Genomic DNA, 15,902 nt, shown 5'->3' on the forward strand with positions numbered 1-15,902 from the left:
GAGGGAGGACCAGAACGGACTCCATACGAGTACACTTTCAAATAGATATTCGGGGCGGACCCAACTCCTCCGAAGCTCCACCAAATAATCCATTAAATCGGAGACCTTTATATACCCAACCATAAAAACCCTAATCTCCCCACTTCCTCTGCAACTCCACCAGTCGCCGACCGCCCTGCGAATTAGGGTTTCTCTTCGTCTTCGGCAAACATGGTGAGCTCAGACCTCTTTCTCTAACATTGCATTTCCCAATCAACCCTTTTATTTACTTCCAATTTTCTAACTTTTTTGTACGATTTTTGCGGGAATCAATCTGACTGCTCGCGGTGGTTTTTTGTTGATTAGGCGGATGTGGAGGCTGATGTTGCGGCGGCAGGAGTACCGAAGAAGAGGACGTTCAAGAAGTTCAGCTTCAGAGGCGTCGATTTGGATGCGCTTCTCGACATGTCGACTGATGAGCTTGTTAAGCTCTTTCCTGCTAGGGCTCGCAGAAGGTACACACGGATTCACCTTTTGTATATAAATACGTATAAATACCTGTACTTGTATGTATATATGTATCTATTGATACCTATAAGCCTTTGCAATTGGTTTTGGTTATGCTGAATGATATTCTGTTTTGGTGGTGATGAATTGGGTTCAGGTTCCAGAGAGGTTTGAAGAGAAAGCCAATGGCTTTGATCAAGAAGCTGCGCAAAGCGGTAAAATTTCTTATCTTTTCGGCCTCTGTTTCGGTTATTTTTCGCTTAATTTGGCAGACATTATTTGGATTATTCAGTAACTGTTTGGTGTTTCGAATTACGGGTTTAAATTTGTGATCAATTAGTTGTCTTAATTCTCAGCTTATGAATTTCTAGTACTTTATTGTGATGATTGAAAAGTTCGTATAGAACTAAACTAGAAATGAACGGAATTGAAATTCATTTTATCTTGGAGTAGATGAACTTGTTTCATATGAGCGCGGAGTAGATGAACTTGTTTTTGTTTGTTTGTTCATCGACATCGGTACCTTCATTAGAATCCTTAATTTATGTGAATCATGTTATTGTACATATTGCACAATCTGCAACATTATAACTTTTCTTTTACAAACATTTGTTCCAACTCTATTGCCTTGCCATGTTTCATTTAAGACCAAGCTTCTGATGCAGTGCAGTTTCTCAAATTTTAGAGTTGAATATGTCTTACCAGTGTGAGATTCTTGTATTTGCGCCTTAGTATTTCATGCTACAACAAATGGTTTCGCTTAGTATTCTGTGTTTGGACTTCTGTTATGTTCGTGTGATTCTAGTAACTTGTTAAGACCAAGTTTATCTTTGTTTGTATAAAGTTTTCGGATAAAATGTGCTTATAATTGTGATTGTGTATTTGTATTTATTGTTGGTTTTTGTTGTTTTTTTGGAATAGAAAAGGGAGGCCCCACCTGGTGAGAAGCCGGAGCCAGTTAGAACTCACCTCAGGAACATGATCATTGTACCTGAAATGATTGGTAGCATCATTGGTGTGTACAATGGCAAGACCTTCAATCAGGTTGAGATTAAGCCTGAGATGATCAGTCATTATCTTGCTGAGTTCTCCATAAGTTACAAGCCTGTCAAGCACGGAAGGCCCGGTATTGGTGCTACTCACTCTTCCAGGTTCATTCCCCTTAAGTGAAGTTTCTACCTCCTCGATCACTTGTTCCTTCCTTACTCTGATGTTGAGCGGATTTTATTAAGTTTGGATTTGGATTTCCCGTCATGGATATCTTTTGAATGTTTTATCATTTTGTAAACAATGACAAAGTAGACCGGCTTGTAGGATCTTATCGGATAAAGTTTTTCTTTCAATCAAGTTTATTAGTTTCTGAACGAATGTGTTTCATGATGACTATCCGGGTTCATGTCGTAGTAGAATTTTTGTTTCCGTACGGAGGCTTCAAAAGAAGTGAACGTTAAAAATAGTGCTTTTCATAAACTCCAAGTTACTACATTTCACATGAAATACTTGTCAGCCTATGTTCGTCCTGTAAGGATGCTCTCCACGGCTAGAACTTTCCTGCAATGGGATGTATGGCGGTATTCCACGTCACTGCCTCACTGGGCGGATTGTGAATGCTTATGCTCGCCTTGGTAGGTGACTACGAGCATTGCAGGGTCTTCAAGGCATCTCTGCACATGTTTCCTCGCAGGACAGCCTCTAATGCTGCTGCATTGGTAGTATCCCCTACATCAATACCCATCATGGTCAGATTGGAAACCACCATAAAAACTACAGCTTGTCTGGGTAGCAAAAGTAGAACCGTTACCTCGGATACGAGGAGCCCTTGATCGGCTTCTGCCCGTACTTCCTCCACGAATACTCGTCGGATGGAATGTCTGAAATCTTGTCACTAATGGCAGGGACCTTAAAAGATCTTTTCTCCTTCAGTTTCCTGTTAGCAAAACAACATTAATCTTACTAATCAAATAGTGTAGACCTGTAAACGTGAGTGCACTCGAGTTATAATCCTTAACTTGCAATTTAGATTAATTTAAAGTAGAATATCTCATAATCAAAACTCGCCTCTTATTTGGAAAGTGGCATTTGCCACTGCTGCCACATTCCGCACTCCCATTTTCCACCACATCAATGCACCTCCCTTGCTGCTGGGAAATCTGACCGGAAACCCAAGGCACACCACCTATTAACCGAAAGGAATCTCTGCCGGTGGTGGCGGCACAGCCGCCTATGCTCAAACATGACATGAACGATCTGGCCGACGTCGTGGAGGTTTTGGAACTAGAGCTAGACCTATCAAATGCAAGGTTGATGCCACTGTTTCTCCCAGAGAACACCATTTCATCCCTATATTTCACCCGCTGGGGGTGAAACTGTAATTTTGTTCTCTCTTCCTGGTGCTGTTGCAAAGTTTTTGTTTTGGGAACTGGGCTTCCAAGAAAAACTTTTTCTTTGTGAGGGGTTTTAGGGAAAGTAGGAGGGGAGAACTGGAGGGGTTTTGGTGAAGTATCTGAATAATTAGGGGCATCTAAGAAGATATTGTGAGGGAGAGGTAGTGGATTTAAGTTTTTCTTCAACTTTCTCACTCTTCCTCTTCCATGGCTGAGGAGAGAGAGAACTCTCTTGAACTTGAACACTGCCACCTCAGTCTCCGCCTGCAAAAGCTTACATGGTTTTGGTTGCCACAAGAGATTCAGAACTCTGTGGCAGCTCTCAACTGCTGCTTTGTTAGCTGCCTCAACCTCCTCCATTCTCTCTCTCTCTCTCTCTCTCTCTCCCTCTAAATTCTAAAAACCTTGCCAAAACCAGATTGAGAAGTACCCAAGAAAGAGAAAAGGTTGGGGGTTTTAGTTTTCGGAGGAAGCTTTCCAACTAAAAACGAAATAATTATCAGACGACCTGTACATGACCTCGAGTTTTTACAGTTTTGGGTTTACTGTGGCTTAGAAAATTTACCAAAAGTACAGTACCGAGTACTGCTATCCATGCTTTATTGAGCGAGTACAGATGCCCTATCTGATCTGTCTAGCTTGCTGCACTATCTACCATAGCCGTTACAGACTGTAAGGCATGCAGCGACGTCGATAGACGTGGCGGCATATGATTCATTTTGCGACAATGTGGTGCATAGGACCCTTCATCGTTTGGCTGCCGTACTCGCTTACATGATTATGTCTTGCAACTATTTCATTACGTGACAAAGTTTTTATTAGACGGGTAATTCACGTTTTAAACGCGCGAGAATCATTAATTGATCGGGTTGCAAGAGAAAATCTCTCTACACTAAGAAGACTCAAGTTATTTGGTCGGGATCACTGTAGGAGACGAAACTTCGATAAGAATGTCTGACGAAAGCAACTCTCACAGTAAATGAAATTATAATGAAATTTAAGTCAAACCAGATAACTTCCCACAAATGAGTCGACATAATTAGAATGCCCTTACACAAGCTTTTCTCTATCCATTTGCACATGTGAAAGTAACACCACCAATCGATCCAAAGAATTTCTCCTTGTAGTCTTTGGCCTTTTTTTTGCCACGTTTTTTTTTTTCAAGTTTTAACTAATTTTCAATGAATTGAAATGAGAAATTTACAAGGATATCATATTTTGAGGACATTTTTTTGGGGACAAATTTGAAGACATTATTGATCAAATATTAACAGCATATCAACAAAATTATGAAAAGTGATTATTTCAACAACTAAGTTTTGTCAGACCAACGCATTTTTCAGTTATCTAATTGATAAAATTTGAGGTGACAGTTTAGTGCTTAAGGTAGTGGCAAATGTTGGAAATTCAATAGGGTTAGGTAATGATCTTGTGATCAACTTGTGGTTATTGTTCAAGTAAGATCTAGTAAATTGATTAATTGATTAGTGGTGGTGCTATTTACACTTTTTTTTTTTTACCTTTCACACACACATACACCTCTCAATTTTTTGTTGTCGGATTGAATGAAATGAAAAGTATCAAAAGACAGAAATTAACAAGAAGCGTGTAGGAGGTAAAACATGTGTGTGGATAGCACTACCATTGATTAATTGCATAGTTAATGAGTTTCTTTCACTTGGAATCCTCAATATAATAGTTGGTATACTGGGGCGTGCTCTCGACATACTGAAAAATATCTCCCTTAGTAAAATAGTAGTTGTTAATCAAATGGACAAGTGAAATGCATAATGTAGGTGTTAGGCAAATGAAAACTGGCCTAGTAAATTATTGGTGATCCAAAAGTCACACACCTTTTGGAATTTTTTGGTGGATATATAGTAGATGATTTTGAAATGACATTAGCAGAGATAGAATTAGGTCATCTTGCACTAATCTCTGATATGATGGGTTAATTTATTTATAATAATTCTCGTAGGAAGTCTTTCAAATTGAAAAGCAAGTTTATAATCTTGTATTAGTGGGGTATAATCAAAAGTTGCATGTATAAATTATAAAATAAAATATGATTAATGGGGCAAATAAGCAATAATTGAGCTGCCCATACGCTAAAGGGATGTGAAAATAAATTGGTATCGAATTCGTCATTAATGAAACTAGCTTAATTCCAACATGGCACCACAACTGTTCTTAGCTAGGACCACACCGGTTCCAACATAGTTTTGTTATTTTGCATTTGCATTTAAGGACCTGAATTCGATTTTCTCTCTCTTCCTATCGCTAGTATAAAAAAAATTGACATGGAATAATGGGTCTAGTGCGTCTTGAATTCAAACAGTCCTCTTTTTTTAGTATACATTAGGGTAGAATATCGATTTTATTAAAAAAAAAGTGCATTTTTGTTCACCATTTTTAAGTAGTAATGCTCACCACTTTTATCATCATTGAATGAGTTTAAATTTTGAGATTTTTATCTATACACTACACAAATTGCGATATTTAAAATCATGACAAATAGGGTGTTGAGCCCGTAGAACAAGTTTAAAATTTGAAATTTATGTCTATCCAGTACACAGATTACGATATTTAAAATCATCTTACAGTGATAAATAAGGTGATGAGCCCATTGTATGAGTTTAAATTTTAAGATTTATGTCTATGCATTAGACTGATCGCAATATTTAAATTTATTTAACAGTAATAAATAGGATGATAAATTTCATCACCACCCGTGCTGAGCAAAAATATTTCAAAAAAAAAATGTGAGTCAAAAGTGTAAACATGAAATGGGCTCATGGCGGATACCATCGTCCGTCGGGCGACAAGGAAACCCGTCTTCTCCTTCTCATTCTTTTCCCCCGCGACCAAAACGACGACGCGCAACGGAACCCCTGCGATCGTGGCCGAACCGGTTCAGAGGAATCAAAACAACGACGAAGCTTGATCGCATGGATTACAACGATTCACGGCGTAGAAGCGATTTAATCTTTCGTTAATCACATGGGAAAATCCTGGTAAAACCCTAAACGGTAATCCTTATTGGCAATGTTTTGTGAAATTTGGATTGCTTAATTATTGGGAATTTAATTCAATTTTGTTAAACACATGGCTAATTAAATTCAGTTTGAATTGATTGCGAATGCAACTGTACGTATTTCTTGGAAGTCAGTTCATGTTGGATAGGGATATATATCAGAAGCAAATAATAATTTAATGGAATTTATCTGTGTACTGTTTTTTGCTTTTGTCGAAAAAATAAATTACTATCAAACTCTTTTTTTAAGAGATTAGAAAATAATAACTACAACTTACGAGCGAAAAAGAATACTACTTTACCATTACCATAGTATTGAGTTGCTGTAGGGAGAGGCGGATCCATTCAGGGACCCAGATGGTCCCGTCGTGTAACAAATTAGAACTGAAATACTAGGAACTGAAATGTTGGTCCCTATGTAGTATTGGGAAATTGAAGTTTTGATACCTCATAATTCTTCAATTTCGTTGATAAGTAGTACACGAAAATATTCACATGTTAATGGAGTTTCAAAGCGTTTTATCGAATAGTTTGAAGGTTGGTATCTCATTTACTTTGTTATTGGATTTACATGTTTTCGCGTCTATATGGTTTCTTTTGTTCACTAGTCGATCTGAGGCGAATTATTTCGTATCAATGTATCAGCGCGAATGCTGTTAAAGAAGTACATCATAAAATGACACAAGCACTGGTATTTGCAACTAGCAAAACATGAATTCTACAATGTCCTGGCGACCTGTGTTGGCAAATGAGCTTCATGTCACCCGTGTTTTATTTAGAACTTAAACGTCCATTTTCGTCTGAGTTTGCAATCTCATTGTTTGCAGGTGCCTATTCACTTTGGTATTTTGGTGCCCTCTGATGTTCTTGTATCCCAGACTCCCTAGTGCTTTGTGTGAAACAGAGTAAGTGAGTTACAATTGGCTCTGGTCTATTATGTTCCTGCTATGTGTAAGTTTTATCGCTAGTATTTATACGATAACTTCTTTTCTCAAAATTTGTTTGCAATATTTTTTTGTTTATTCGTGAGTTATGGCTTGAATTTTTGTTCCTAAGTTTTATTTTGGCTGTCGTTGGAGAAGTTATGCAGTAACTCCCCCACCCCCTTCCTTCGCGCGGGTATAGTTTACGTCCTGTGGATCTAGTTGGGAACTGGTTACATGCTTATCTGGGTTTGGAACCCTGGTCCTTTGAAAATGCTAACCGGAAAATAAATTCCAACAGGTTTTGATCGGAAATAGTAATGTCCTGGAAATTTTTTACGTAGTTTCTTTCCGATTAAGTGTTAGTTTCGGAAAGGAAAAGCTGTTATTTTGTTTTTGTAAAAGTTGATGTGAGTTTAGGTTTAAATTGGAGATATGCTTAATGGAACTTTGGATGGGTGAATTTGCAGGCTTCACGAAGTATCACCGTCGCAGATCAATGTCCAGATCAACGTATCCTGTTTTGCATCATCTGAATCGATCAAGTTATCGTAACACAATTTCGTTTAAAATGGTTGTAGTAAAACTAGTATACGATAACTGTAGAAGCTAAATCACCAGTATGGCTTAATATTGTAGCCTTACCGTCAATGAGTTTCCTAAAATTAGGTTATTGGACGAGAACCATCACCTGAATGGTTCGGTCCAAACAACAAAAATGTTACCTAAGCGGGGAAGGAAGGGAAATTTTAATTTTGATGGACTTTTAGCGGCGACTTTATTAATCGCCTCAAAAAACAGATTTACCGACGACCAGCGACAATTTTTGTCGTCGTAAAAGGAATTTTACATTTTCAAGATATTAAAATGGTCAAGAAAGGTCAGAAAGTCGTCGGTAAAACTAACAAACCGCAGCAATAGATGAAAGTCGTCATTTTAAACTTGGAGTTGCCAACTTTTTGCCGATTCAAGTGTTTTTCCTTCTGTTTTCTGCTAGACATTTATCTTCTTCCCCTTAAATTCTACAGGAAATTTAGTAAAACCATGAAAGAAGTATTTATGCCTCTTTTTCCTGATGTTATATTTGCAATCGTAATAGAAAGTAACGAAATAGTGTGTCAAATATGTTTATTTGCAACTAATGCTACTGGGAATTATGACATATTTTCCAATCTATTATCTGAAGCATGCATGCAAGGCGTTGCAGCCAAATTATGTACACACTGCGAATGATCAGCGGTGATCTTTCTGTTTTCGGTTGTTCGAGCCCTTCCAGCTCCAGTCTTAGGCAATCATGGCGGCGGCCGCTGGTGGGATCCCTGGCAACTTAATAGATAGATATTTCTTGATGAAAACACCACCGAGAACCATGCATGTGCTTCGTGTTTGAGTGGTAGACCTATACATGGAAGAAGTAATCAGTTAGTTGTTAGATGTTTTGACTTGTAATGAAATATTTCCAGGAGATCTTGGTATCTGTAGTTTCTTGGTCATGCATTTTCTTATTAGTGGTTGATTAATTATTGTTAAAACTAGTGAATCAAGTCCTCTCATTTTGCAGTTATGTCCTGGCTTCGTATGCTCATTTCTTTTGGGATGCTGAAGAAGAAGATATTGAAAAGAATCAAGGGGTTCAACGTGAAACCGACCGCAGCCACACCCTCGCCGAATTTCTTCTCCTCACCACTCTCCTTTTAACTGTAGCCGCTTAATCAAGTCTCTGTCTTGTAAGATAGTTGAAATAACAAATTAGCTCATGTATCATATATAACCTCTACCTTTTCTCCTTTTATTCCATATATATATATGTATGTATGTCTGTGTCAATGTATTAAAAAACGAAAGCGTAAGCGAGGCGTTTCATGGATAGCTCTGCTTAGGCAAAAGCCTTCAAGCTTGTGGTGAAGCCTCACATAACCTAACTTTTTTGATATATAATTATATATATAACGATAAAATGTATACATGTCTTTTGAGATTTTTTAGGTATATTAAACATTATCTTTCTGCTTATCTTTTAGTTTTTTTAATACCTATCAAATAATATAATTAAAAAAACTTAAAAAAACTTAAAAAGAAAGAATATACTAAAAGAATATGTTGTAACAGCGGTTAGTAAAGTGAAAAAAAAAAAGAGAAAAAAAAGCCAATAAATTCACGTCTTCTTCATCTTCTTCAAAATGCTCTGCAACTGAAAACAAAACCTAGATTTGAACCAAATATTTTTCATAATTCCGCAACTTTTATACAAAATTGACGCCCAATCGAATGCTCACCCCGACGAAGTTAGGCTAGTTTTTCGCCTACTCCCACAAAACAGAGGCAACAAGTCACCCGTCCAGCCTCTGAGGCCACCTAGGAGGGCCCCGAGGCAAGTATTTTAAAACACTGATATATATATATATATATATGTATGTATGTATGTATGTATGTATATGTATCTACATATATTACATGCTGTGGTGGTCATCTTCGTGTTGTTAATATGCTCCGTTCAAATTAGAAAAGACTAGGCAGACTTTGTGGATTTCCCTTTGTATTATCCTTGAAATAATAAAGGGTTTTATATATGCATGATGTGTAAGCCTCTGTGAAATATCTCTCTCCAGTCTCCACTATATGAGCTTTAAAAGGGAAAGGACAGTCCCTTTTCGAGATCCTTCTCATCCTTTCATCCATTGGAGAGACATTATGGGCGGCTATCTGGTTAGATCAGCTCTTATATGGAACGAAATTAGTACCGAGTCCAGTGAGTCTAGAATATTTGTCTAGGCGACACAGTGAGGAAATTATATTCTAAGGAGATTGATGAGGAATTGGGTTAGGCCACACAATGAGCCATTCACTAAGTATCAAACTCAACATAAATATAATACGTTATCATCATCCATGTGAGCTAATTTTAGACCTCTAACTAATAAAAGAAGAGTATCACTAGACCCTAATACTAGTTATTCAACCCACAAGGGGCTCGAGACCACCGTTCTGCATAGCTCCGTCACTGTTTTTAGTCGAGATCACCCAAGTTCCTACGTAGCTCCGCCATTTCCATCTTCATTTTGAGGACTTGAAATCGTTTTTCACTCTCTTACTACATAGCTTGTATCAAAATACAATAAAACCTATCAATAATATTATTTATAAAGCAATAACCTCCTTATGGTCATAAAAAATTATGGTCCCAATTTGAGCCAGTTACATATAGAAATAAACTTTACACTGTAATAAGTTATAATTTTTCGAGGTCCTGTTTTAAGGAAACGTGTCTCTACATGTTAATAATTGTCAAGAAGTACAAAAATATTTGAAATCACAAATAAAAGTTTAAGATGAACTAAAATATTTCTCTAAGTTATCTTGGATAATGCTTTATTTTTTTAAAGTTGATGGTTTAGCTTCTCAAACATGTTTATAGCTTTTTGGAATGAAAATTTAGTATTTTCTTACTGTCATTCTTAGGATTATCTCCTTCCACTTCTTGTTTAACTAAAGCACACACAACTTGACATCAGTCACTCACATATCGAAATATAGAAATTTTGAAGTGCACAATCAAATATTTTAAGTGCTAATAACGATTCCATTACTTTTCTAGTCAATACTTTTTGGTCAATTTTTTTTTTGACCCCTCTTTTATTTTGTTTATTTTTTAATCTTGAAAATTCTATGCTCCACTACCAAGTCAAAAATAATATGTTTTAACTAAGTAACCGTGACTATATAAAGGTTTTACTATAAAAGAAAAAGAAAAAAAATTAAAAAGAAAATGAAAGTGATTTAGAATAGTGGGCCGAAGTGCAAAGTGTAAACGTGAAATGGGCTCATAAGGGAATACCGTCGTCCGTCGGGCCACAAGAAAACCCGACTTCTCCTTCTCCTTCCTTTTCCTCTCCACACCAGAACTTTGACGACCAAAAGGACGACGTGCAACGTTCCCTGCGATCGTGGCCGGACCGTTTCAGAGACATCAAAACAACGACGACCCTTTTTCGCATGGATTACAACGATTCGTGGCGTGGAAGCGATTAAATACTTCCTCAATCGCCCGGAAAAGTCCTGGTAAAACCCTGAAACGTAATCCTTATTAGCATATTTTGTGACATTTGGATTGCTATATTATTTGGTTATTTAATTCAGTTTAGTTAAACAAATGGCTAATTAAATTCAATTTGGATTGATTGCAAATGCATTTGTATGTATTTCTTGGAAGTCAGTTCGTGCTGGATGGGGATTATTCATAAGAATTAGATGAATGGCTAATTAGATGATTTAATGGAATTTATCTGTGTTTTTGCTCCGAAATATAGTAGGATACAACAAGGGAGGGTCATAAATTTTTTTTTGGGTTACAAATGATGGGATAATCTGCACTACATTCTAAACTATGGGTAGAGAGGAGGGTTCGAATCCACTAGGGTGGATCACCGGTTTCAAATTTGTCCGAAAGTACTACACGAAATTATTCACTTGTCCTGGAGTTTTAAAGTGTTTGATGAAACCAACAAGTTATTCCTTCTCGAATAATTTGGACTGATATCTCATTCATTTGTCTTTTTTTTGTTCGATTTTCATGAATTTTGCGTGTATATGGTTTCTTTAGTTCACTAGTCTACAACAACAACAACAAAGCCTTTTCTCACTAAGTGGGCTCGGCTATATGAATCCTAGAACGCCATTCCGCTCGGTTCTGTGTCACTAGTCTGAGGCGAAAGATTTTTGCATCAATGTATCAGCATGCGTGAGTGCTGTAGAAAAAGTATATCATAAAATAACACAAGCACTCGTATTTGCAACTAGAAAAACATGAATTTTTGCAGTGTCCTGGTGACCTGTGTTTGGCGTCTGTTTTAAGTCCTGCAGATGGTTAAGCCTTTACATTCCAGAGGCTTTTTCTCTGTTTTTGGTTGGTTCTTATGAGGCAAAAGAGCTTCATTTCACCCATTTTTTATTCAGGACTTAAACGTAAATTTTGAGTCCAAGACTCCGAATTTGCATCTCATTGTTTGCAAGTGCGTATTTCTTCATTCTGTTTGGTTGTATTTAGCATAGTAAGGAAATCAGTCGAATATGGTTTGCCATGTCTTGTTTATAGCTTTTGGGGCTCTATTCACTTTGTGTTCTGGTACCCTCGGGTGCTCATCTGTCCTAGACTCCCACTTTGTGTGAATCAGAGTAGGTGAGTTACAACTGACTCATGTCATTTCCGTTTCCTGCTATTTGTGCATTTAAATTCCTTGTATTTGTGCAATATTCTCTTGCTTAATTATGTTTATTTGGGAGTTAAGGATTTAGTTTCTGTTTCTTATTTGTTGTAGTTTGGTTTTTTTTTCCGCAGTACCCCTTTTTTTTTTTTTTTTTTTCTCCTCGTGTAGTTTGCTTTCTGGGGAGTATAGTCTACTAAGTTCTGTATCGATTCTCTGAACCGAGTCTTAGATCTTGACCTGGTCTACTTTCTGTGGAGTTAGTTGGAAACTGGTTACATGCTTTTCTGGGTTTGGAACCCTAGTCCTTTGAGAATGCAAAACTGAAAATAAATTCTAATTGGTTTTGATCGGAGATGTTTTATGATATACGTCTTTGTTCGATTTTCATTTTGTTGGTTTTTGCAGTGATTTTCCTAATGTCCTGGAATTTGTTTACATATTTTCTCAATGTCCTTGTATTCTTTACGTAGTTTTTTTTTTTTTGGCGAAGATATTTTCTTTTACGTGGTTTGGGAAAATGAGAATATATGTTTTTTTTGGTGAAGATATTTGTTCACGTATTTTTTAGGTAGATTGGGAAAAGGAGAAGCTGTTATTAGAAGTTGATTTGTGAGTTTCGGTTTGCTTTGTAGAGATCCTTGATGGAACTTGGGTGAATTTGCAGGTTTCAACGCGTCACCGTCGCAGATCAATGTCCAGTTTATTGAGTCCCAATCGTCCAGGCATAGCAGTGCATTTCGAATGATTTGGATCGATCAAGTCATCGTAATGCAATTTCGTTTAAAATGGTTGCAATAAAACTTTGAAAGTACGATAACTAATTTGGAAGCCAAATGACCAGTAAGGCTTAATATTGTAGCCTTAGATGTAGCCTTCAAAAAGGCACCTAAAGTTAGGTTATTGGACGACAACCACCACCTCAATAGTTTGGTCCAAACAACAAAATATTTAACAAAGCCGGGGGGGAAGGAAGATTTTAATTTCTGCTGGACTTTTAGCGGCGATCTTTTTGACCGCCGCAAAAACATTCTTTTGCCACAACTAGTGACAATTTATATCGTCGTAAAAGACATTTTCCGGTTTTTTAAATATAAAATGGTCACTAAAAGTCAAAGAGTCGTTACTAAAACTATAAAACCGTGGCAACAGATCCAAAATCGTCATTTTAAACTTAGAATTGCTAACTTTGTGCTGATTCAAGTGTTTTTGTTTCTATTTTCTACAAGACATTTATCTTCCTCCCCTTAAATACACGGGGAGTTAAGTAAAATCATGAAAGAACTATGTTATGTCTCATTTTTCTGATGTTATACCTGCAATCAAAGTAGGAATTCAATCAAATAGCTTGCGAAGTACGTTTATTTGCAACTAATGCTACTGCGAATTATGGCATGCTTTCCAATCTATTATCTGAAGCATTCATGTAAGACGTTGCAGCCAAATTATACCCATTTAATTCATAAGATTAATTTTAATCTTCGAGTAGGTCTCACAACAAGAATTCGCAAAGCCTTCGGCGTAGCGCGATGTATCAACAAAGCCGAGCAAAACAATCACAAATAGTTTACACAACTAAGACACGTAACTACTTGCGGATTTAAGTTTGGAATGCATATTTGCGATGGTGAGAGTCATCAACATCAGCTTGAGCTATAGCAAGCAAGCACAAGCATGCGCATCAAATTCACAGCCTTGACATATTTTCCAAATTTTTTTTTCTACAGGATCGATGCAAGACGTTGCAGCCAAATAGCGAAACGGATCTACAACGACGTTGGGGTAGTATTGGTGTTAGATCAGTGGCCAGCTCTGCCGTTTGTAAAATTTCCATCTTTTTATGCTACATTCTAGTTTTTTGGATTGGGGTTTAGGGTTTAGAAAATATAATCAGGCTCACAATGTATGAAACTCAGAAATCTTTGTTTGTTTCTCGAGAAAGTATGACACGCCCCGATTCTGATGTCCGGAGGGATATCAAGATGGTCACGTGCTGGCCGACACCCGAAGGTGACGCAAGCCATTTATGAATGCAAATGCTGAGGACATGCACCTAATTTGTAGCAAGATAAAAGAATGTGACAAAAATAATATTTCAACAATGAATTCACAATGATAATGCATGGCATGATCAGAGCATATTCTAAATTAGATTACAATGGAAGGTGTTATTACACGAGTGATCAAGCAGAGGGGATAACACGATGTCACTGGTAGGGGAATGCCTCGTACGTTGGATCGTAGTTCTCGTTCCTATATCTTGAGGGAGCGCAAAACAAACATGAGTGGACCAAGTTTATATATATATATATATATATATAATACTGAAACTGTTAATGAACATACTAACCCCCAAAGTTTTATGAAAACTAATAGCATAATAAGTGATAGGTTTTTCGAAAACCCTAGCATGCCATAAAATATCTCATAAAACAAATCTCATATATAGTTCAAAGACATCTTCATAGTATAAAGTCATCCATCATCTATACTATAAATAAGTGTGTGAAAACATGTTCTAAATAGTATATCATCATCCATCATATAACCTACAAAGAACATGAGTTTGATAGAAAATATGGTATTCCAAAATAAGCTTAGTATAACATGATAATCAATTTCTCATAAAACGTTCACAAAACGTATTCTGTAAATCATGTTTTTCATGTATGCATTTCTACTATTAAAACATGCATTTTAGAAGGGGTCCACTCATACATACTCCGTCGAAGTAGAGCCGTACGAAATAGGAATAATGGAAACGTCGCTAGTAATTGCACCTAAACACATAAATGGGTACAATTAATAAAACTCAAACGATTTAATTTAGGAAAACGGATGCCAGAAATGGATCAAGGACGTCAAAATTAGCCTGGAAGGGGTTCCGGACGAAAACCCGAAAAAATCAACGTTGACCGATGACCAGTCAACGGTCAACGGTGAAAGGAAGTCAACGGTCAACGGGTTCGGGTCGGGTCAAAGTCAACGGTCAATGCGTTATGGTCAGACCGATTTAGGGTTGGATCTAGGTCACGGGTTGGGCTTAGGGTTTTTGGGTTTTTGGGCTTGGGCCCAGGTTCACACGGCCCGAATGGCCTGGGTTTTTGGGTAAAAAGGTGAATGGGCCTAAGGCCTTAAAGGAATTAGCCCAAGGGCCTTTGGGTTTTAGAACTTACCAAATAAAATAATAAATAAATAAAAGGGTTGGGTTGGGTTTCTAACGGGCCTAAGCCCGAGTCCTAAAACGGCCTAAATGGCCCTTGGTCCGAATGGGTTAGAACGAACCAGCCCAAAGCCCTCGGCTCGACGGAAACAAAAGGCGTTAGAGCTTCCCTAGCTCCGATCGACGGTAGAACCAAACCCTAGACTCCAATCTAGGTGTCAAATTAAAAAGGGAGGTGAGAGGAGTAAGATGATACCTTGGGTTCGCTATGGAACAACCGATAGTGGCTGGAATCTGGGTTTGGTGTCCTCGCGATTAGCAGGAGGTTTTGGGTGGATTTGAGCGTCCCGGAGCTTGCAGTGATGAGGAGAAGTGAAGGAAGCAGAGCACGAAGGTGATGGTGGTGGCTGTCGTCGGGATGGCTTGAGTGTGCCTGGGTGGATGGGGGAGAGTGAGTGCGAGAAAGATAGAAAGAGTTGAGAAAGAGAAGTGAAAGTGCGAGAGAGAGAAAAGAGAGATCGAGGAAAGAGAGGGAGATAGTGATGAGTTAGGGGGCAGCCACGTGGCAGCGTAGGGGAGAAAGAGAATCCAGATAAAGGGTCCATATTAAAATCGGATAAGGGACCAAAATGTAAAAATCAGCAAACCTTTGGGGAAGTTATGAAATTTACATTAATTTAGGGGTGGGGTTTAACAAAGTAGACGGGAAAG

General features: G+C 37.7%; 2 protein-coding genes and 2 long non-coding RNA genes across 5 annotated transcripts; 3 read left to right on the forward strand and 1 right to left on the reverse strand.

The window, feature by feature from the left end:
- Nucleotides 1–1,850, forward strand: LOC137744212 (small ribosomal subunit protein uS19x). The gene is made up of 4 exons (XM_068484075.2): nt 1–213; nt 346–494; nt 644–701; nt 1,408–1,850. Exons 1-4 carry the CDS (start codon nt 211–213, stop codon nt 1,654–1,656), a joined length of 459 nt encoding a protein of 152 aa, XP_068340176.1. The 5' UTR covers nt 1–210; the 3' UTR covers nt 1,657–1,850.
- Nucleotides 1,851–1,933: 83 nt separating this feature from the next.
- LOC137744211 (putative WRKY transcription factor 74) lies at nt 1,934–3,442 on the reverse strand. Its single transcript, XM_068484074.2, has 3 exons — nt 2,545–3,442; nt 2,288–2,413; nt 1,934–2,205 (listed from the first exon to the last, which is right to left on the reverse strand). The coding sequence occupies exons 1-3, from the start codon at nt 3,228–3,230 to the stop codon at nt 2,076–2,078; spliced, it is 942 nt and encodes a 313-aa protein (XP_068340175.2). The 5' UTR covers nt 3,231–3,442; the 3' UTR covers nt 1,934–2,075.
- A 2,173-nt stretch (nt 3,443–5,615) lies between these two features.
- On the forward strand, nt 5,616–7,580 carry LOC137744185 (uncharacterized). Of its 2 annotated transcripts, XR_011069600.2 has the most exons (3): nt 5,616–5,884; nt 6,732–6,809; nt 7,298–7,580. It is a non-coding gene; the product is annotated as an uncharacterized LOC137744185 (long non-coding RNA). The 2 variants fall into 2 exon arrangements; XR_015954077.1 differs by lacking the exon at nt 7,298–7,580 and having other exon boundaries at nt 6,732–6,901.
- Nucleotides 7,581–10,649: 3,069 nt separating this feature from the next.
- Nucleotides 10,650–12,889, forward strand: LOC137744160 (uncharacterized). The gene is made up of 2 exons (XR_011069596.2): nt 10,650–10,886; nt 12,696–12,889. It is a non-coding gene; the product is annotated as an uncharacterized LOC137744160 (long non-coding RNA).
- The last annotated feature ends 3,013 nt before the right edge of the window (nt 12,890–15,902 follow it).

The sequence above is a fragment of the Pyrus communis genome, chromosome 12 (assembly GCF_041283825.1).
Source record: "Pyrus communis isolate YQ-2024b chromosome 12, ASM4128382v1, whole genome shotgun sequence".
NCBI lineage: Eukaryota > Viridiplantae > Streptophyta > Magnoliopsida > Rosales > Rosaceae > Pyrus > Pyrus communis.

Excerpts from the sequence above, each read along its gene's own strand:
- LOC137744212 (XM_068484075.2), top strand. Across the intron at positions 495-643 it reads CCTGCTAGGGCTCGCAGAAG|GTTCCAGAGAGGTTTGAAGA; the intron begins GTACACACGGAT and ends AATTGGGTTCAG. Across the intron at positions 702-1,407 it reads TCAAGAAGCTGCGCAAAGCG|AAAAGGGAGGCCCCACCTGG; the intron begins GTAAAATTTCTT and ends TTTTTGGAATAG.
- LOC137744211 (XM_068484074.2), bottom strand. The coding sequence starts at position 3,230 with ATGGAGGAGGTTGAGGCAGCTAACAAAGCAGCAGTTGAGAGCTGCCAC. Across the intron at positions 2,414-2,544 it reads TGCCACTTTCCAAATAAGAG|GAAACTGAAGGAGAAAAGAT; the intron begins GCGAGTTTTGAT and ends TTTTGCTAACAG. Across the intron at positions 2,206-2,287 it reads AAGGGCTCCTCGTATCCGAG|GGGATACTACCAATGCAGCA; the intron begins GTAACGGTTCTA and ends GTATTGATGTAG.